Here is a 23932-nt window from a genome sequence, read left to right as displayed (position 1 = left end):
AGCCATATCAATTCAATCCCAATACAGTATTGACATAGATCTAATTTTCAAAATGAAAACTATGAACTATGAAAATTCAACGACACCCAGCTATAGCCTATGAGCGAAGACATAAGGATGCAGTATTGGAAATTAATAGGATCTTCTTTTTTTTAATGGGGGGAGGGGGGAGGGCGTCGAAAAAATAAATCTTAGCAAACAAGTGTGTTGACAACACTCCATTCTCATTATTATTTTACATTTTGCTGAGTGAAATAGTATTTTTAGAAAATAACAAGACTTCTTGGACAAATGGGCGGGCTGGGGAGTTTCTGCACTTGTCATGCAGCTCAAACACAACACATAATCTTTAAAATGGAAGGAGTACCCAGGACGCGACTTTGCGTTTTACACCCTGGCCTGGACATTTTCCCGGTAAATAGCAATGAAACTGCTTGAATGAGTCTAGTCTACGCTCCTCGATCGGGCGCGCCAGTTCCAAATCGAATCGTACATGCACAGACGTACGTCGATGCAGCATTTATACACACCGTACGCAGCTGCAATACTGAAGATTAAGGGAGAAGATATAGGATTTCAAGTTCAGAACAACAAGTTAAGAAGCTTGCTGCACGATGGAATTCATCGAGAATGATGACGGAGTGGCAATGCAGACGCCTTTGCGGGTATGAATACTGTAAATCCAGTTTTGAATTGTAGTTATATGAGTACGATTAACTGTAACTGTTAGGCATCCATAGTTAGCAAAACTAAGAGTAAATTCTAGATGTTCGACTTTGTACAGGTAAATGATTATATTAGTGTTACGGTAGGCCTACTGTTTTCTTGAAATTCAAACATTTTTAACTTTTCATGTTAGTTGTGCACCAGCACCACATAAATGCTTGGGAAATTTCATATTTGCACTCGTTTCAAGCTTCAATTGCCAAGATGCAGTTTACAAGTACATGTACTAGTATATTATAAAAAATGGTGAATAAATCACAATATCTCTGTGGAGTATCTAAATAATAATTATAATATTGGATGATCAATTTTCGCGAAATACGTGAAATATTGTTACTCGCTGAAGAAAAATATTTTCACGTATCATCCATTATTATGTGTATTCAGTTCGTTATCTCTGTAGCGGCTCTTACATTCGCCCTACTTTCACCGTACATTCATGTCTCCTGTATTTTTCCATCACGCTATACTTATTTATATTCATTATTCGGACCACGTGTGTTTTTCCTCCAATCGAGCATCGTGGTTCCGCGCATCGTTCCCCCGCGTATTTTCAACTCCACGAGGTTTTTCTCCACTCCCGCTTTCACCTTGGTCGAGTCACGACGTCTCCATAATTTCCTCTCCAGGCTTCATTCTACAACTCTTTTTCTGCCGTGTTCATCGGGCTGCAGTCTCCCAGTGGAACGTTATAGTCAGGACCGACATGGCGCCTGACTCTCCGCTGGGAGCTGCCAGTTTCTTCGTTCCGGTAGCTCTTTCCACTCACGAGCTCATCATTTCACCGCAGCTCATCTAAACATTTCTTCATCAAAGTCCGGCGCATCAAACGAGCAACTATTACTACTCAGCACCAGTGCCGGCTTTGCATGTCTACGTTTCTACTCTTTGCCTCCGACATCAAGCGATTCACTGCTTCGTCGTCGAGCGCCACATCTCTTCTCTTCTCTTCTCGCCTGAGAGCTTCAACCACATCTTTATCACGAGCGTCAGCGTCGAGATCCTTCACCGCTCTTCAGCCACGAATACGAAGCTGCATCTCCGCCTTCAAGCCTCCGTACATTCATCGCGTGAGCCCCTTCCTTCGTTCTCAACTCTCTTCATCTTCATTGGACTTTCGACGTCATTTCTATTCAGTTGTAAGCTTTTATTCATGTCATTCCATTTATTCATGTCCATTCTCATTCATTACTATTTCAATGTAACTACGTGCAATATCTTCAATTCTCATTCCGAGTCATCGCTTGTGCTTGGCTACACTTTGCAAGTGTACGGCCAGCCTCTTCAGTACCCAATAAACATAACGAAAAGGGAATACTTTCTTTTATGCATTTTATTGTCAGTGCAACCTTGTTTCCTCGTAGCTAAAATAAAAATAAGAGTTATGTTGTGTGACGAGTGAACACGCTTTCAAATATCCATTCACAATACCTCACACTCATATCTCTAAATCTCCAAAGTAAAGTGCGGTGCACGCCTCTGCGCCCATGAATCCGTCTATGTTCAGATCTCTTTTTATCTACATGTGCATGTATTTTCAAATAAAAATTTCTTATAGTCATTTCTTGCATCTAAATCTTAACACACTGTCAAATTATCTGTTCAAATTTCTACTATTGTTTGCTTTCACTTTTACTACATATTTCTTCTTTATATAACTATTTATGCATACACATACTCCTGTATCTTTTGTATTACTTCTCTGACATTGAAGGATTAGATTACCTTCACGAAAAAAAAAAGTATATGAATGTAAAGCAGTAAATAAAGTGCAAATGAATTCATGTAAAACTGGTGTATAATTTCCTTTATATGTTATGTGTCTGTACATTACACTAGACAAAGTGATGAATGGAAAAAGAGAGAAAGAGAGGTCTTATAAACAAATATCATGAATTTAAAATGAGAAAGAGAGAAAGGGAGAGAGAGACAGAGGTCTTAGAAACAAATATGAATTCAAGAAGTGAGAAAGAGAGGGGGTCTTAGAAACAAATATCATGAATTGAGAGCTAGAGAGAGAGAGGTCTTAGAAACAAATATCAAGAAATGAGAAAGAGAGGGGGGGGGGGTCTTAGAAACAAATATGAAGAGAGAGAGAGAGGCCTTAGAAACAAATATCAAGAAATGAGAAAGAGAGGGGGGGGGGTCTTAGAAACAAATATGAAGAGAGAGAGAGAGGCCTTAGAAACAAATATGAAGAGGGGGTTAATGAGAGAGAAAGAAAGAGGGGTCTGAGAAATACATACGAGAGAGAGAGTGGGTCGAGAGAGAGAGGTCTTAGAAAACAAATATGAATAGAGATGGGGGGGGGCGGGGGAGAAATGGGTCTTAGAAAACAAATATGAAGAGAGATGAGGGGGGGGGGAGGTCTTAGAAAACAAATATGAAGGGAGAGGGGTCAAGAGAATTAGAGAAATTAGGTCTTAGAAACAAATGACATGAATTTAAAAAATGAAAGACGTGATCCCACAATAATAGAAAATTTTACGAGTGCAATGTTTAAATCACAGTTTATGTATTACATTACCATTACACATATTATGTCGAGTGTAGTCTGTGTATGTGTCGATATGTGTACACGTGTGTTAGGGGGGGGGTCCGAATCAGCAAATGGTTTGAAAGTAGGCTACACGTCAAAAATTGAAACCCTGAAGAAGGCGGAATTAAACCACAAAAACCATAATATTATTTGGTTTCTCTCTTTCCTTACTTTGATTAATTCCTTCTCTAATTTCTCTCTTTCTTTCAAGTTAGTTTTTGTTTTCTCTCTCTGCTTATGACATTCTTTGTTTCCTCTCTGTTCTTTAATTATTTATTGTTTTTCTCTATTTCCTTCTGTTGTTATTCGTTGTTTTTCTCTCACTCGTACGTCTCGATACAAAAGTACATGTACCGCGTACCGCGACACTGGACATAATTATAGGACGTACGTTGAGCATTGCAGAAGAGCTACGTGCGCGCGCAATATCTTGTCATGGATAGACTTTTCCCAGTCGGTTCCTTGAAATTTATTGGGAAAAGGTCCAGGCCAGGGTGTAAAACGCAAAGTCGCACCCAGGACCAGGACTACCAGAGCGAAGAGGAAGGTGTCGAGAGACACACAACTGAATAATTACCATGAACAAATGAACGGCGGTCTGTACTAATACTCGAAGAAGAAGAAGGAGGGAATTTTGATCCACGGCACACATTATCAACATCAGCATACAAAATTAAAAAAAGGAAAACAAATCATACTGTGAATTCATTAACTCGGAACTTACCACAAACATCCGGTGATCAAACAGTCCCCGGGGCTATAGGAAGCGATAAATAGAATTGAACTTGACAGGTGTCCCTGAATCAAATAAAGAGAGCTTTCTGAGCTGGCTGCTGGAATTCGGGAGGCAATCAAGATATTATTTTTAATAGAAAGGTATCGGTATTGCGCAATCGCGATCTTCACGCATTGTTCCATTTTCCCCGTTATCGTAATTATGAAGCTACCTTCGTTTTAGTTTTTTTTTATCAGACAAGCTGCTCTTGAAAACCCACATTCCCGTCTCCTCATCCTTTCCTTGTTCTCTGCTTGTAAGCTAGAGTCTTCTCAACTTGTGATATAGGCTTACTTGCCATTATTTCCCCGTTTTCTTCAACGATGCAAATATTATTTCCATATATTTTATTTTTGGGTTCTTTACTGGTACGATTTAAGATGTCTTCATTCTTCTTCTTTTTTAGTCTGATAACAGGACACTTTAAAAAAATCCTATCTTGCTGCATTTAACTCGTTTTCATCTTCTTTTTCTCCACCTCTTTGTGATACATTTCAATACGTTCTGCATTTTTTTGTTCCCTGAAATCTACTCTTCTGATATCAATGCTTCTTCCTCTTACTCTCTTTCTTTGTCACTCTCCCTCCCTCCCTCTCTCTCTCTCTCTCTCTCTCTCTCTTCTTCTTCTTCTTCTTCAAGATAATCTGCCTCCTTCAATACTGAAGATTCTTGCAGATGCCGTATACTCGGCCTGGTTGGGGTATGCAGGTGGACCATTACACCGGGGTTTCCCCTTCTCTTTTACAAATAGTGCAATGGGTTCTTAACGTGCAATGGTGGTGACTCTCCTGTACACGGGGCCTCCATTTAACGTCCTATCCAAGGGACGGAGTGTTTTCCACTTGACATAACCTGCGTCTATGAACAAGGGAAGGGGCACGTTAACACACAACGCAGACTTCAGTCATCCGCCTGAATGGGAGTCGAACCCGGGATCTTTGGTTCGACAGGCAGACGCTTTACCGACTGAGCTAACTCGCCTCCTTCTCTCCTTCTCTCCTTCTCTCCTCCTAACTCTCTCTCTCTCTCTCTCTCTCTCTCTCTCTTTCTTCTTCTCACTATATCATTTTCTCTATCCTCCTCTTTCTCTCCCCCTCTTCCAGCTCTCTGTCATATTTCATACACCAGGCATACATAACAAATTATACATATCTCATTCAATACACAAAATCAGAATAAGCCATAAACCTTTCATCCATTTTCAGACTTTGGTGGTTTTATTCAACTCTATATATTATGAGAGAAACGATAAGGCATGCAAGTTTCATGCAATACAATAAATTAAATTTCAACTTCAAAATTTAACATTGCACTTTTACTGAGAAAAAATTCAGTAAGAACTTTGAGCGAAATTGCTTCAAAAGAACAGGTAAAACATTAAATGATGGTGATGGTAATTTTCAGATGGAAAATTATGTGAACACCTCCCCCCCCCCCCCCCCCCCCCGCCCCTCAACAACTTAAAAAAAAAAAAAAAAAAGTAAAAAAAGAAAATGGTGAGGTTACATGATCTCAACTCAGTTATGTAAAATAATAATAACAATTTTTAAAATACAATTTTTACTCATTTTATATAAGCATACATGCTGAACAAAAGTTTCTAATGACAACTCAAAAGCATGCTAGCTGCTTGCCAGATATAGCATAATAACGATAATGTATGCAAAAGTGAATTCCATCTATATAGATACCATTGTGAGTATGAATTACACATAAAGTAACCAGGGGTTCTGGAGATAAAGTGAATAAATTGAGAAACATATGTAAACAGGTCTAAATGTTTTCAGATTATTCTGCATTGTTTGTAAGCCACCACAAATCATAAATAAACAATAACAATGTATACATTCCTAGCATATTCCTTATTGCATTTTAGCATGATCTAGGGATACCAGTTGCTTTCACGCAATAAGCCTGAACATAGGCCATGTTAGTTGCTTTCACCCAATAAGCCTGAACATAGGCCATGTTAGTTGCTTTCACCCAATAAGCCTGAACATAGGCCATGTTAGTGGCTTATATGTGATGTACAGTACACCTGAACTAATTTGAACCAAAATGTTCAAGATTCTCTTAATTTCAATTTGAAGCAAACTAACAATCAGTACAAAACATATCTGCCTACCTGTAGATAATTGCATAATAAATAAATAATTGATAGGCAAGAGTAAACTTCTGCATATAAAGTAATATATTAAGTGTGAGTAAATTTGTTAGATCAATTAAATATTCAAGAAAATTTAGAGGGTGTTTTCAAAGAGCCCTGATGCTTGATAAGAAAAACTGTTGTAAAATATAAGAGACCCTGCTCAAAGGTCATCTGTTTCTGGGAAGAAAAAATATATACATGCATTCAACTTATGTGCATTGTATTTTATAAGAAATAGTACAAAAATTAAACACAAACTTAAAATGACAGGTGTAGCGTACAATTTTTTTCTTGAGCACATGCATGCAATAGACATGCATTTAGAAGATATTCAGCGGTTTTATGAAGTGCCACAAATCTTGTGGACAAACTAATCCTCAGTTCAGTATTTCAATTCCAACAAATGACCCCACATGGGTATTCAGAACAATGATTCAAAGACCTTTGCTCTCAAGTTCTAATTCTTTGGTCAATTACAAAAAATATTAACCCAAAGAGAAAAAGCTCAAAGTAATTAATTATAACAATTACTCTTTAAGTTTTACAGTACAAAAAAATAAAACATGTACATTATCAATCTTACATAACACATGCATGAATGTAACTGTTTCCTATTTAATATGAAAATAATTTTCTCATCATCTTCACATAAATCCAAACAAAAATTTGGAGAAATTACATAACAAAAATGTAAGTAACTCTGTGCAGAGAAGAATGGGAAGCAAACAATACAAATAAATTAACAATTTTGTTGTAACCTTCAATGCAAGTTATAAGTTTTGATGCAAGGTCGTTCTTTTAAAGTACATAGTATTCCGTTCTTGTATAGCGCGTATTACATTATACCGTCTCTCTGCGCTTCCAAGCTCTGGCAGCCATTATCAGCGCGCAGTGCATTTCAAGGAATAATCCTACCAGGTACCCATTTACATCACCTGGGTCGAGTGTGGCAAATGTAGATTAATGTCTTGCCAATAGACATTAGTGCTGCAGCGAGACTCGAACCGTGAACCTTGTGATCCACAGTCCGGTGACGTATCCACTAGACCAAGACATTGACAGAATTGCACAATCATAGGAACACTTATCAACACATACGGCAATGACATTTCCTGAAACTTTGATTGACTTAGAAAAGCAGTTTTGAGCAGTTTTGAGCAAAGATCATTTTCACGTGGAATGTAATAAAAAAGAAAGCACTCTATAAGTCTTCATAATTCATATTACAATCATGCTTCGTAATTAACATGCACATATCATGATTAAGTAGCAGAATTCTAATGATAAAATATTCATGTATATATCCATGTACACTGAAGAGTAGAATCAATATTACATATGTATAATTTCATCTACATAATTAAATAGAAAGAGAGTATATTACCATGTGATATCTACAATTCAATTTCCTAAATGGAACAATGAAGAGATGTCATTCTACATTTGAAAAATTGATGCTTATCCAATTGTTTAGTATCATGATAAACGATTATAGAAGGTATAAAGATTTAATCTTTTAAGAAAACGACATCTTCAAAAATTCTTAAGTTAATTCTGTAGGTTGATATTTATTAGATAATGACAATTTAATTGAACATCCATTCCATTTTGTGGTTATATTTTCCTTTAGTGCTGTGCGCTTCATGTATAACCCCTTGGGAAAATATAACTTCCTTCTGCGGTCAAAAATGTTATATTACACACCTTAACATTCAATATCTGTATATTATTATTGAAGATAAACTTGAGTTCTGATAAATATAGAAGAGAAATTCTCACAGAATCCAACAAAACTTACACTGAATGTTCAAGATTAAAAACAAATAACATGTGCCTAGCAATTTTGGTAGAAAATGTATATGGGCTGAGTAATGAGCATAGAAAGATAAGGAAATATGAGTAAGTAGCCTGACACCGTGTAATTGTGATTATTTGTGGATGCAGTCTTATTGTTTTCTTTATTCTTACCTCCCCACATAGGAAATCTCACAAACTAAATATGTTGAACATCATGAAACGCAGATGCTCTCCAAATGATATATATATGGCACATATACAAAATAAAACACTCTTTTATGTTACACGACACTTCAGAATTATAAGGCTTTATACAAGTTAACTGTACATGTATGTACATGTATGTTCATGTATGTACAAGTCATGTAGAGATCAAGTGCTTACTGAAATAAGAGAGGAACACTATAGCTAATTTGTCTACGATCCTGGACATAATTGTAGGTAGTCATCATCAGACAGGAATTCTATCTGAATAGGACAATCTGGAATCTTGGCCCGAACGAGTCGGAGAGAGCTAGCTCTGGGCCCTGAAACAAACCTCGCATTACACCTTGTGGCCCAAACCTACAACATGCAATGTATGCTACTACTAGGTCGAGCGTATATACTCGCACTGATTTGACAAGCTTTATCCATTCAGTTCTATTCCCCATGATCTTTGGGAGCTCCTGCCTTGGTAGGCAGGTGTCCTTTTCTAACTGGTCAATGTAAGTCATTGCTGGGCGCCCTCTGGTGCGTTTGACCCTTGAGGGCTCCCAGAAGAGCATTTGTGAAATGATTTCACCCTTGCTCCTCCAGCAATGGCCACTGAAACGGAGGCGGCGGTCTCTCAGTCTGGCTGAGATCGTTGTAATGTCCCTATACAATTCTATATTTGTCATACGGTCCCTCCAGTTGACACTTAGTGCTGCTCTCAAGAGTCTTGTATAGCACCCATCCCGTTGTTTTCCAGGCTATTCGTCAATGTCCAGGCTTCTGATCCATTACCTTGTAACAGTGGCCATATCAGCCATGGGCTGCATGTCATGTTCTTTGTCTTATTCAACACCTAATCTCTGAAGCTACAACCTACCGCCAGGTTTCGAAACATCGTCTATCCATGTTTTCCTTTCCCACATGTACATGTATTTACCAGGAAAAATGTATATTGCACTCCATTTTTATTTGTCCTCTCCTGGCAAATCAATATTTCATTTAGTTTTTTACATTTTTTCTGAAATCACAGCAAGAGATTCTTTCTTGCACTGGCAGCAGTAGAAAAAGTAGATTTTAAACAAAAATTGTAAATTGAATTTTTGAAGTAAACAATTTGTCAGCCATTACAAACCCAACCTATCTAAATGTCTGACACACTATACAGCTATCCAAGCTTGACAATAGCCTAGTATCAAACTGCAAAATACTAGCTACAAATGCAATATCATACTAGTAGCAATGTTTATGATCAGAATATGTAGTCTACTCTGACTTTTTATGAGTCAGGAAGAGAAAGTAACAATGCTCACCACAACATTGGGTAAGTCTGTCCACTTTCCAACAACATTTGGAGACAGGATTACATTTATGATCCAGATGACATCATGAAGAGGTTCTTATCTCAGGTTTTCATCCTATATTGCTTCAATACTTAATTTTTTAATTGTTTGGCAATACAAACAAAATTTCAAAATTGTACTTTACCTGTAATTACGTAAAAATTTAATTAAATTTAATTCTCACTCAAGTTTGTTACTTCCTGATACAATTCAAATATTATTAATGGAATTGGTAGTTTATTCACTAAATACAAATACATATGGCATTTTAGTTTCTTGGCATTTGATGGCGCAATAAATATGTAGGAATTTGTACATCCCCTCCCCTATTTCTTTCTTGCTTTCTTTTCTTTCTCTCCCCCCCCCCCCCCCCCACCTCTGTCTCTCCATCTGTGTGTGTGTGTGTCTCTCTCTCTGTCTCTTAAGATGAGATGGGATCTTACTCAAAGGGGAGGGGGGCACTGATTCCTCCTAGACACCAGACAAAATGTTCTCTACCATGAGTCACCCCTGACACGCCCTCTCCCGAGACTATCGGAGCGTTGCCATGCCGAAAGAATAAGATCCTGGCAGTTGCTGCATCGCCTGGCTAGTTTCTCATCCTGAATGGTACTTATCTTCAAGTCCTTCTGCAAATAACAAAGCAAAATAATACAACAAAATTTTGCATTATATCAACCACTTTGAACATGTTAGGTGTTTTGGTGCACATATAACAAAAAGATAGGCCTACACGGCCAGCTAAACATTAAAGAGTTCCAAAAATATGTAAAGCCTCATTCTAGTAGCTGATTTTCTTGGCGAAAATCATCCAACAACGATGGAAAAGACCATCAAACCAACAACAAGCTGAATAATCTGATAAAAAATAGTGAAGCTCGGTAAATTTTAAATCCTGGATACTATGGATCTTTTAAGCCCTTCTGCAAATGACAAATGCATAAATACTTGTTGGCTAGTACAGCGTTACCTCCTTGAAGTCATGGTACCCATTACAGTTTCTCATCACCCAAATCCTAAATTCATCCCAGGAGATATATTTTGCATCTCTCGGGCACTCGTCAAGTGCCATCTACACATGTACAGGCACATTTGTTTCTATTTTTTGTTGAAGTGAGCGAGCCAAAAGTATGGTAATGTCATGTTTAATGTGGTAACAAATTTATTTCATAATCAAAACTCTAGATAAGATATAAAATAATGTCTGCCTGCACCTCACCACTGAATATACATTGATTTGCTACATTGCATTGTAAATTGATTTATATGATATATATGTTTATATACAGATTATTGATGTACATCACTGAAGTTTGATAAATACAATACAATACATGAATACAAAAATCATATATTCAGTCACTTTTGGAAACACAAATATGAGGATAATCAGGCACTTAGTTCATATAATCATCCTGTTTCTAAATGTTTCTAAATGTTGCGGGCGAGCAAAGCGAGGATGGAGGACAATTTGTTATCTTTAAAAATTCTCTTTCTACATGAGACTACATATTCTAGCGGTTAGTAGTAGTCCTGGAGGAAGTTCACTAACTGCCTGGCGAAGGGGAATAGTCTGGGGGATGGTTATCATTGGTGGTAGTTGTTCAGAGATACAGTCAAACCTGTCTAAAGCGACCGCCCAAGGGAAACACAAAAAGTGGTCTTTGAAGATAGGTGGTCACTAAAGCAGGTTTGACTGTAGTTGTCTTATGGGAGTAGCGGAATAGTTGTCCAGGGCGGGGTGGTAATTTGGTAGGTAGTATCATAGAGTCCATATATTCATTTATACAAAGGGGTGATAGTGAGCACTAAAAAAAAAAATTCCTCAACCCCCCCCCCCCCCCCCCCCCCCCCCGACTTGAGTAAAAAAAAAAATTAAAAAAAAGGTTTCAGGAAAAATGGCATCTAACAACATTCCCCACCTTTGGAGTAAGAAAATTGGGGAAAAATAGGGAAAATTAGGGAAAATAAGGGAAATATTGGCAGACCTGCCAACCTCTGGAGTTCAAAAACTGTATTCTTTAGTGTCAAAAGTTGTATTTTACTGACAAAAGTTGTATTCTTGAAAATAAACACGGATTGTTACGCGGATCAATGCCTCTTTCAGTTTCTACCTACAGGAAGAATTTTTTTTATTGATCATTGGTTGAATATGCATTATTTCGTCACAACTGGTGTGTTGGAATAACCAATAAACATCCCCAAATTGCCGATGTGAGATGCTTGTAGGATACTTTACAGGACAGAATGGACATTTTGACATTGAAAATCGTACTAAATACAACTAAATCGTACTGGTTGGCAGGTCTGTATTGGGATAAAATCAGGGGGAAAAAAATTGAGAAACCAATTTATATCTGATAATTATCAGGCCTGTATACATTACCTGCGTCCTCTGATGGAATGCCTGTGAGAGATGATTGACAAACTTATCAAGCTCCCGGCTGCAGTTGAAATACAACAACCATGGATTGTCACAGTCTGTATTCCTGAAGCTCTGTCAAAAAAGAAATTATGCAGGATGTAAGTAAAGTAAGTAAAGTAAAGTTTTATTTAACCATAAAATGAAACATGTACATACAAATGAGTAACATAGTAAACATATTACGGTAAAGGACACCCTTAGAAGCAAATTGCTTGTGGTGGGGCCTTAAAAAGAAAAAACAAACTACACATAAATTATACAGTTTAAAAACTTTAAAATAACATGATACAAACACACAAGCACGCTCACACATATACATACACACATACATTCAAAATATCCTCCTCTGCTCAAACTTGTTTACATAAATCATTAAATAATAACTGTGTACATCGTACTTTAAATCGAGATAGAGTTGTACTTTCCTTAATATCATTACTCAAATTATTCCATTCCTTAATGCCATTTAAATAGAAAGAATTTTGTGCATTTGTCGTACGAACTTTAAATAAATGTAAATGATTTTTCTGACGAGTAGAATACGAGTGAATATCACTATTAATAACAAAGTTTATATTAGGAATTTCTGGCAATAGGCGATTTTGAAATTTAAACATAAATATGCGAATATTAAATTGAATCAATTCAAAAATTGGGACTACGTGTGTTTTAACAAAAAGTGGCCGTGATGGGGCTAAATAATCAGATTTAGTAATAATACGCACGGCTCGTTTCTGTAACAAATAAATCTTATCTATATATGATGCATAAGTATTTCCCCAAATAATATTACAATAATTTACATGTGGAAAAATCATACTATTATACAACATAAGCAAAATATTTGATGGTAAAACATGCTTTAGCTTTGACAAAACTCCAATACTTCGAGATAATTTCAACGAAATGCAATCAATATGAGGTTTCCAATTAAGTAATTCATCAATTATAATACCAAGAAACTGAACACATTCTTTCCTTTTTATAATATTTACATCAATTTGTATAGGCAATAAATCACTAGGGATCTTCCGATTTCGAGAATGAAATATTACATAATTTGTTTTATCATAATTGAGAAATAATTTATTACATTTGAACCAATTATCCAATTTTATCAATTCATTATTCATAGTATCAACTAAAGTATATACACTACTATGTGATGTAGTAACGGAAGTATCATCTGCAAAGAGTGTAAAATTTAATACATTTGAAGATTGTTTAATATCATTTATATAAATTAAAAACAAAAGGGGCCCTAGAACAGATCCTTGAGGAACACCACATATTACATCCCTTTTAGTCGAACAGACACCGTCAACCACCACATACTGCTTTCTATCACTCAAATAGTTTTCAATTAATTTCAATGGAAGGCCGCGAATACCATAATAATTTAATTTTTTGAGCAGTATGTGGTGGTCAATGGTGTCGAACGCTTTTGACAAATCCATAAACACACCCAATGAATAATTACCCTTATCCATATTCTTAATTACATAATCTGTTAAATGAAGTGCTCCCAAACATGTAGAATAAGTCTTCCTAAATCCAAATTGCTCATTTATCAATAAATTGTTTTTAACCAAAAAATCATAAATTCTTTTTTGCAGGATTTTTTCAAATAATTTTGAAAAAATTGATAAAAGAGCAATTGGTCTATAATTTTGTATATTTTCTTTTTCATTTTTCTTATAAATGGGTATAATTTTAGCTAATTTCAAACTGTCGGGGAATACTCCAGAAGAAATTGATTTATTAAATATATTACATAATGGATCAACAATAAAGTGTATACATTCTTTTACTACTCTGGGAGAAATACCATCTGGGCCACTTGCTTTATATGGTTTCAATGTTTTACTAAGTTCAATTATTTCAAATACTGTAGTAGGTTTTAAAAACAATGTAAAATCATTATGAGTTTTTAAATAATCATTAAATGAAGTATCTACAACAGGAATGCCACGAGCTAGATTACTCCCTACATTAACAAAGTATGAATTGAAACATTCAACAATCTCTTTTCTATTATTGTAACTAATATTTTCAAAATACATATTACATGGCAAATCATTCTTCTTGCTCTTTCCTAGTAATACATTAACTTGTGACCATGTTTTCTTGCAATCATGTTTATACTTAGCAAACATTTTATAATAGTACTGTTTCTTAGCTGTTCGTAATAAAGAAGTTAATTTATTTTTATATATAGTATACTTAGTTCTATTATTATCATTACGTTGTTTCAAGAACTGTTGATGTAATTTTTGTTTCTTTCGTACTGATATTAAAAGTCCTTTACTCATCCATAGTTGCTTGAATTTGCACTTCTTGTTCTTTTCAAAAATGGGTAACAATGGAAAACAATCATCGTACAATAATGATAATTTACATATAAATTCATTATAACAATAATTCACATTATCAACATTATACATATTTGACCAATCTATTTTTTTCAACTCATTCTTCAATCGAGATATCCCGTCTTTTGTAATTTTTCTTTTCTTCATACTAGCAAATTCAGAACGATGTCTATACTGATTATCTTTATTATTTTTACAAACATTAATACAATACACTGGAAAATGGTCAGAGAAGTCGGAGTATAACAAACCTGAATGTACATTATCATTTAAAGTATTTGTAAAAATGTTATCAATAAGTGTTGCAGTTTTTGTAGATACTCGAGTAGGTTTCGAAATTAGTGGAAGCATATAAAATGAAAGCATTTTTTCTAAAAAATCATTTGTTTTATCATGAGAAGCACAATTTAATAAATCAATATTAAAGTCGCCCATAATATATATTTCTTTTCGTTCACTATCCAATAATTCTAAAACAGAGTTCATCTTTTCTATAAAACATGGTATATCAGAGCTTGGTGGGCGATAAATACAAGTAATTACAATAGGTTTTTTTAAAGATTCATTTGTTTCAATTGATACAATTTCATAATCAGGTGTAATGCATGTCAAATCATTGCGAATTTTATACCGGATATTGTGCTTAACATAAATTGCAACGCCCCCACCGTTTTTATTGTCTCTACATTGTTGTATCAAGGAATACCCCTGCATAGAATATATATCAAGATCAAGATTTGGGTGGAACCATGTCTCAGAAACAGCAATAATATCAAAATCAAATTTCACTGAACTGAGTAGTAACTGAAAATCATCAAAATTCTTTTTTAAACTTCTTGCATTTATATGTATTAAAGACAAAGATGGTGTACATAAGCTATATTTCTTTCCAAAATCTTCACAAAACATATAATCACATTTGAGTTGAGTTACATCATAATCATTATCCAAAAATGGTGTTTCACTGAATTTGAGTTCTTTATTCATAACAAATGGATTTATTTTCAAATTTTGGAGTCTTTCAATATTAATATTTTGATTCAATTGAAAGAAACTGAATACATTCCAATAAAAATCATTGTCACTAAGAAAATGATTAAAAGGTAATATACTTGAAATACATTGCGTACAGATGAATGATTGAGCAGAGGATAAAAAATCAGCACAGTTCACACACTTCATACACACTCACCCAGATAAGTCAAACAAGTTACAATAAAAAAAAAATCACAAAATCACAAATTAAATCCCCTATTAGGGAATACTGAGTTCAATAATAAAAGTTCAAAGTAAAAATGTCTATTGAGAGGGTCGGGAACCTCCCAGGGAAATATTATAGTTCTGTCATCTTACTTTCTCTTTCTCTCTCTAGCTGTCTATCAGTCTATGTGAGTTTTTCTTCACGTTCTATTCGTGTTAATGTGGTTACCTTAATTTTCTTGCCTCTTCTATGGTACCGATAACTTTCCTGACCGATTTGCCGTTTGTCGCAGGGAGTGCTACCAGGATGCGGCCATCTGACGACCAAGCTGCGGATACTCTTGGTGACGATCTTGCCACCTTGAGTATTTCGTAGTTATGGGAGGTCAGGTCCTCCGCTATAGTAATCCCGGAGTTTTTGAGCCGCCGTCTAACCGCCATCAGTGTCTGCTTCGCGCGGTAGGTAGCAAATTTGACGATGATCGGTCGGTGGTGAACCTGTTCCGACCTCCGCGTCGCCCTATCCGCCACAGCGGCCCACGATGTCGGTGTCGATGCGGCTGTGTTCTCCGGTCCACCCGGAGTCGAGGTCGGTGTCGCTGGTAGTCTCTGCTGGTGAACTGAGGCTCCTATGCCCTGAGTGTCTGGTCTCCAGATCGCCCCGATCCGGTGGCTTCGGTCGAGGTCCTTTAGTTGTAGCTCCACTCCTAGCTTCTCCTTGGCAATGTTCATGATGACTTTGTCGGTCTGTTCTCCTGTGCTTTCGGGGACTCCAAAAACTCGTATACAATTTCTCCTCGAGTACTGCTCGGCGTCGTTGCACTTGTTTTGTAGTCTGTTTGTTGAGTCTTCCTGTGTTTTGAGTCGTTTTTCCAGATCGTTTATTTGTTGGCTTTTACGTTCAGTCTCGATCTGAAGTGAGACAATATTTGACTCGTTTGACTCTACTTGCTTCGAGAGTTTGGCGAATTCTTGTTTTAGTTCTTGCATTTCCTCTCGTATTGTTTTCTTAATCGTTTTTTTGATCATGTCAAAGAAGTCTTTATTGTTGAGAAGTTCAGGGATCGGAATTTGCGTGATTTCGCTTGACTGTGAGTTTCGCGTTGCTCTCCCTGCCATAACTCGGGCTGATTTCCTTTCATTAGATCCACTGTTTAGACCCTCCATTGTGTGGAGGGGTACGGCGATACAAAGGAGGGGGGGCATTAAAGGCATTGTTTAACAATGTTAAATCTGAGATGCACGGCCCTACGTACTATCAGTGTCTGTGATATGGTTTAATATTGAACCCCTAAAAAAAAATTGTGCTTCAAAATGATCAAGAAGTGCCTCAAAAAGGTAAAATCTTTGAGTGACCGGTTTTACCATACTCGTTTTCTCCAATAGACTGTAGTGTTATAGAAACCGTTAGGAAAATGCAAAATTTGATTTCAATTTCCAATCATAAATATCTTTATAATCAGACAAGCGATCGGCTTGTCAAAGTCATGGGGTTCCTGACTGACCTCAAGGTTTATAATTATCATTGCAGCATGAGCTAAATCCAGGATTTTGTTTCAGAATCTGAGACAAAGTTACCCAATCCCTTTAATGAGAAGAATCAAGTTGGTCCACATGTATCTGTTCTAAAGCAGCTTCACAATTCCATTGTGTTCTCTTTATCCAAATTTGCCATTATGATATTGTTTTTTTCTATGGTCAAAAATAGGATTTGATAAATCCCGCAGAATAAAGAAAAAACGAACCAAAACATTAACAACTAGATGGAATTTTGACTGCGCGCAGTCGAAAATGATGCCTCCGCCATAGAGCAATTTAAACAAGTTTGGAGTTTAAATCTCCAGTGGTTCTTGAGATATCATGATAACAATCTCAATGTATGGAATTTCATAAGTTGACCTCTGTGACCCTCGACCTTTGACCTACGTGCTCCAAAATCTAATCAGATTGTCTTCCTATGGTGATACACACTATCATTAAGTTTGAAGTTTAAATCTCCAGTGGTTCTTGAGATATTATGATATGGTGATACATACTATCATTAAGTTTGAAGTGAAAATTCTCCAGTGGTTCTTGAGATATCGCGATAACGATCTCAATGTATGGAATTTCATAAGTTGACCTCTGTGACCCTTGACCTTTGACCTACGTGCTCCAAAATCTAATCAGATTGTCTTCCTATGGTGATACACACTATCATTAAGTTTGAAGTTTAAATCTCCAGTGGTTCTTGAGATATTATGATAACAATCTCAATGTATGGAATTTCATAAGTTGACCTCTGTGACCCTTGACCTTTGACCTACGTGCTCCAAAATCTAATCAGATCGTCTTCCTATGGTGATACATACTATCCTTAAGTTTGAAGTTTTTACATCTCCAGTGGTTCTTGAGATATCATGATAACAATCTCAATGTATGGAATTTCATAAGTTGACCTCTATGACCCTTGACCTTTGACCTACGTGCTCCAAAATGTAATCAGATTGTTTTCCTATAGTGATACACACTATCACTAAGTTTGAAGTTTAAATCTCCAGTGGTTCTTGAGATATCATGATAACAATCTCAATGTATGGAATTTCATAAGTTGACCTCTGTGACCTGTGACCTTTGACCTACGTACTCCAAAATCTAATCAGATCGTCTTCCTATGGTGATACATACTATCCTTAAGTTTGAAGTTTAAATCTCAAATGGTTCTTGAGATATCGTGCTAACAAACTCAATACAAGGAATTTCATAAGTTGACCTCTGTGACCTGTGACCTTTGACCTACGTACTCCAAAATCTAATCAGATCGTCTTCCTATGGTGATAAATACTATTCCCGAGTCTTAAGTTTAAATCTTAAATGGTTCTTGAGATATTGTGATAACGGTCAAACGGGACGGACGTACGGACGTACGGACGGACAACCCGAAAACATGATGCCTCCGGCACCACCTTCGGTGGCGAAGGCATAAAAATCAATTCCCCAATCAATAATCTTACTCCCCCACGACCTTTCATTCAGGGTTTTCAGATATAAGTGCATTGAGAGGTTAAGTCATTATGCAATATAAATGTACTATACAAGAACAGAATACCATTATCATTCCCAGTGCTTTTTATTCAAAAGGCATCACAAATTTGAAAGACCTATAACGTAACCTATTCAATAATGACGACGGATAGTCAATCTGTTCAAAACGTCGAGCCACTCATCCTCTCCAAGCGCTATAGTTCTCCTTAAAACTATAAGCTAAGAAAGATAACAAACAGTCCTTTTCAGGACTCCTCAATCCTCTCTCTCTCTCTCACATGGTGCACCCGCAAGCCTACTGTATATTCAACAATGTAACAGACTAACGGTGTTATACTTGCTTAGAGGGCTGACATAGAGGGCAGGAGAGATTTCACCTACTACTCACCATGACGAGATAGGATAGATTAGACTTGCTTCTCTCCACCCGGGAGATGGTTCCTAGATCTGTCCTGGCTAGGGTCCTGAAGAAGTGTGTCTGATAGTCCTCCAGGCACAGCAGCACTGAGCGGGATGTGATGACAGCACAAGAGGGCTGGCAAGGGTTGGGCTTAGGTCCCTTCATTTGAGACATAGAGTGCTGGCAAATATGAAAACAATGATTTATTATTGAAATTATCCATCAATCTATCAATCCATCTCTCTATCCAGTCATTTATTCATTTATTGGACAAAGTGTGACTGGTAGTCTTCTAAACCCAGCAGGACTGACAGCACCAGAGGGTTATCAAAGGTTTAAGCTCCTTCTGCTGAGACAGACTGCTGTAAAATATAAAAATAGTAATTTATTAATGTTCTATCCATCAGTCTATCTGTCCATCTCTCTATCTATTATTCCAGTCATCTATTCGTTTGTTTGGAAGAAGAGTGTCTATTCTAAACACAGCGGGACCGGCGAGATGTTGACACGGCACATGAGGGTTGGCAATCACAGTTGAATTTTAATACTTTAATAATGTTTACTTGCCTGATTAATTAACGATTGAACATGCAGTAAATTCTCTTTCAATTTTGTTCTGTCAATGACATAAAACAGGAAAGTGCTTTATTTTGGACAATGAATTGCATTGAATTAAAAACATTGTTTTTATTCCAGAGACATTTTGATAGAACAGACCTGTATAATATATTCAAAGTTTTGGATGGTTTCTCAAAGAACCTTTGATGAGAAGCTATCAAATCTGTTATTTATGATAGCAAATGTATGGATGAAATCCATGTGGCGTACATCATTCTTTTAAAGACCGTCAATACTACTGGGCCAGAAGGGATTAGACCACCCAGCCAGGTCATTGACAGATGGCTATCTCATCAACTCAACTCTCAACTAACATAAGAAAAAGAGGATCATGGGGGACCAACGAGCACCAATTGGGAAAGTTTTCTATATAGAGGGAGCAAGTAGCTAAAAGTAGGACAGTGGGGCTTTAAAACGTTTTGAGGTTTATCAAAGACAAATTGTTTTTCTTCAGAAGCAAATATCAGAATATGAATACAGGAGAAAAGTGGACTATTCAAGTTCTTTCTGCTGACACTAATAAGAAAGCCAAGCTTACTTGATGTGAAGCGACCTCACAGATACTCTGCAACCAGTGAGATAGCTCAAGTTCATTCTCACAAGACAGCCGCAGAGGTTGACTACCGTCGGTCAAGACTAGCTCAAAGCTGAAACGACGGTCAGTATTGTGGACACGTCGGCATCCTCCAAACCTCTGGGATCTGTGCAGAAGATCAACGTTCAAAGGGGCAAAATATGCAAGTCAAAATCAATACAGTATTGAGAGATATCTACATGTATGTGTGAAAATGAACAAACACCACGAAGTTCATTGTATTGTACTATTGCCTGTATCTGTTATCCACACATCCTCTCCTCACATCACTTGATGATACATGAACGAATGTGGCCAAATCAAATGAATTTGATAGGTTTATTAACAGTAACTCTTCCAAGTTAATTCTGTTAGATGATATCAGAACAATTACCCCCGTAAATTTCCCCCAGAAAACTATCTCCCAAGGACAACCATTCCCATGGACAATTACCCCCCTGTTCATTAAAGGGGGAAATCCACCCTGATAATAATCTTTCTTTCTTTTTTGTGGGGGGGGGGGGTAATTGTCCACTGGAGTAATTTTCTACAGTGGGAGGGGGAGGGGGTAATTATCCTAGGAGTAATTGCCCTTGGGGTAATTTTCTGGGGGGGGGGTTGATTGTCCTTGGGGGGTAGTTTTCCGAGGGTTAACTTTCCGGGGGGTGATTATTCAGGAGGTAATTGTCCTAGAACCCAACAATCACGATAACTTTCTATTTAAATTTGAATTAGTCAACAATGTCTTAAGATTTTTTCCATTAAATACTTTACTGAAACTAGCAATTTGGTTAAAAAGACGCACACAAAAAAAATTGCACAAAACATCTTTTTTTTTTGCATCTTACATACATACAAGAAATATTTAAACAAGCTGCCACCTACATGTATTAGTACCACCACCATTATCATCCCTTCTCCATCTCTTACTTACCCAAGATCAATGATGAGATCGGGCTCCTCTGCCTCCTTCCTTGGATATCTCTTCAGCACATTCTGTTTAAGCTTAAAGTAGGCTACCTTCCAGTAGCTTCCTACAAAGAATGATTCCTTGGTTTTATAGTGCAGCATGCCCTTCCTCTTGGTTGCTGGTAGGTAGAGCTGAAGATCTGCAGCCGTAGTCGAGTCAAGAAGGTCCTCCCAGTGGACCAGGTTGTACAGGTGCACTTCCACTTCAGACATCTGATATGAATTAGATCATTGGATTACAGGGGGGTGTTTCACAAAGATCCAAAGTCGAACTTAACTCTAAGTTGGACTTAAAAATTATGGAGAGCCATTTGTAGCCTTAAAATAAAATATTTAAAAGTGAACATTGAAGTATTTTAGACTTTTTATAAATCCCACATCAAGAACATGAAATCTCCTTGATAATAGAAAATATGAATGATTTGAATCAACATTTTATGCCCTTTTAAAATAACTTTTACAAAATATTTTCATAGCAGACCTGCCAACCTCTGGAATTCAAAAACTGTATTCTTTAGTCCCAAAAGTTGTATTTTACTGACAAAAGTTGTATTCTTGAAAATAAACACGGATCAATGCCTCTTACAGTTTCTACCTACAGGAAGAATTTTTTGTTGTTGATCATTCGTTGAATATGCATGATTTCGTCATGACTGGTGTGTTAGATGAACCGATGAACATCCCCAAATTGCTGATGCGAGATGCTTGTAGGATACTTTACAGGACAGAATGGACATTTTGCCATTGAAAATGGCGGACGCACACACAAAATATTAATTAAAAATAAATAAATAAAAAATAAAAAAATGTTTTAAAAAAGTTTTTTTTTTTTTTTTTTTGAAAATCGTATTTTATTAAGGAAGATCGTACTGTCGTATTTGCTTCTAAAAATCGTACTAAAAACGACTAAATCGTACTGGTTGGCAGGTCTGTCATAGATGCTTACGGCTTTCCTAAAGTCCAACTTAGGATCTTAGTGAAACACCCCACAGGTGTTGACAATCTAGGCTCTGTCTCACACTGACTTCTGATTGATTAAAACCAATCCCAAATCTTCCATCCAATCGCAAAGTCACAGTCGCCCATTTCGTAAGCGAGGCATTGTGAACATTTTTGGCAGTCTCCATTTTCCTCCCTTTATATCAAGTAATAAATGAGGGTAAATATCTTGCTTTAGGCCAAGAGTGCTATACCACAAGTTTGAAATCCAATACCTTCACATTTCAGATCATTCACCAGCCATTAGACTACCAAACCTCTTTCTTACATAAATATACATACCACAACCACTACAAGAATTTCAAAATTATTTCACTCGATAAGATCTTTGTAAAACTTGCAACCAAAAATAATCGGCCATCCTTGGGCACTAATCGGCTTTGCCTCTATACCTTGTTTTTACTTTCCTCTCTCTTTTTCTCTCACTCTTTGCCAGAATCTATTAATTAAATCTATAAATAACAAATACTTACTTCCACTTTCTCTTCTCCGGCAACATATTTCTTGAGACCAATGGCCTGGGCAGTAGCATCAGTGAGAACACACAGAGAATCTATCTGATTACCCATCTTCATGACTGCTCTTAAACTGTGCACAAAGAATCTGTGAAATACCAAAACAGAAATCATTATGATAAATCAGTACAAAATGTTTTGCCTATAACTACCAAAACTACTACCACAGCTACTAATCAATTGAGCACTTATTAATTAAACCCCAGAATCCTGCCAGTTTGACAGTACAGAAGGCTGTGTGAAATATTTTTTAAAAATTTGTATTTATTGTCCAATAGACCGGTTTACTAACCTATTCAAATTTAATGCATACTTCTTAAACAAAGAATGTCCTTGAAAACCCCAAAGCTTGCCCATCATAGCAACAAGTAATGTATGCAGACTGGGTTCCGAGTATTGTAGTTCATTTATTAATAACAGGTAGATGGAATATTAAACTCATCACTGGGTCCCTAAGAAAGAAATATTCATAAATTAGTCTATTATAAAATATCTACACTTGATTATTTACTACCGGTAAATCATGGACACATACTCTTATCTTTTGGACTGGGAAAGCTCTTAAAGAATTAGAGGGAAGGGGAGGGGGTGAGTTTATTATTAATTTGGTATAGTGAAAAATGCAAGTATGTAAAGGAATCGACCTCCAACAGAGCTTAATATATATTTGCCAAAAACACATTCACCTTGATAAAGTTCAACATTCCATCTATTTGCAGCGGATACAATCCATATTACAATCCAATTAATATGTAGAGGTGTCGTGGTCGAGTGGATACGTCACCAGACTGTCGATCACAAGGTCCCCAGTTCGAGTCCCACCGCGGCACTAATGTCCTTCGGCAAGACATTGATCTAGATTTGCCACACTCCACCCAGGTGAAGTAAATGGGGACTCGGTAGGAATTTATTCCTTGAAACGCAGAGCGCATAACAGCTGCTCTGCTAAAGCCAGGGTAATTATGCTGCATCATTGCAGAGCGCTTAGAGACTTCTGACAAAGTAAATTTTAGGCGGTATATAAGCAAATATAATTATATCTGTTTGCTTTGAGAAAAATGTAATCCGACATTTGATTGATTGATTTACCTTGTCAATGATTGGCTGCCTGTTGTCAACCAGAAATGTTTCCTTCTGTTCTTACATACCAGCTGAACAGACTGGTAGTTGAGACCAATCTACGGTAAATCAGATTTTATGATATATTAAATGACAGATATAAATAATAATAATAACTACATTTATAGGGCGCTTTATACAGACGTTTTTAAGCACACAGGTGGTACTGTCTAACTTATAATTATTCAACATGTTC

At 36.6% G+C, this 23932-nt stretch overlaps 1 protein-coding gene across 1 annotated transcript in view; it reads right to left on the bottom strand.

Moving 5' to 3' along the window:
• Nucleotides 1-9891: 9891 nt before the first annotated feature.
• Nucleotides 9892-23932, bottom strand: part of LOC582821 (pleckstrin homology domain-containing family M member 2) — a 38031-nt gene continuing 23990 nt past the window's right edge. The window contains exons 12-18 of the mRNA XM_011684550.2: nt 23707-23795; nt 22576-22705; nt 21069-21316; nt 20099-20261; nt 18931-19122; nt 11908-12018; nt 9892-10150 (exon numbers count right to left, since the gene is read on the bottom strand). Coding sequence (XP_011682852.2) covers nt 10016-10150; nt 11908-12018; nt 18931-19122; nt 20099-20261; nt 21069-21316; nt 22576-22705; nt 23707-23795 — 1068 coding nt within the window. The 3' untranslated portion in view covers nt 9892-10015. The remainder of the gene's footprint in view (nt 10151-11907; nt 12019-18930; nt 19123-20098; nt 20262-21068; nt 21317-22575; nt 22706-23706; nt 23796-23932) is intronic.

The sequence above is a fragment of the Strongylocentrotus purpuratus genome, unplaced genomic scaffold (genome assembly GCF_000002235.5).
Source record: "Strongylocentrotus purpuratus isolate Spur 01 unplaced genomic scaffold, Spur_5.0 spur5_scaffold_16, whole genome shotgun sequence".
In the NCBI taxonomy this organism is placed as follows: Eukaryota; Metazoa; Echinodermata; class Echinoidea; order Camarodonta; family Strongylocentrotidae; genus Strongylocentrotus; species Strongylocentrotus purpuratus.
This window is presented reverse-complemented; position numbering and strand designations above follow the sequence as displayed.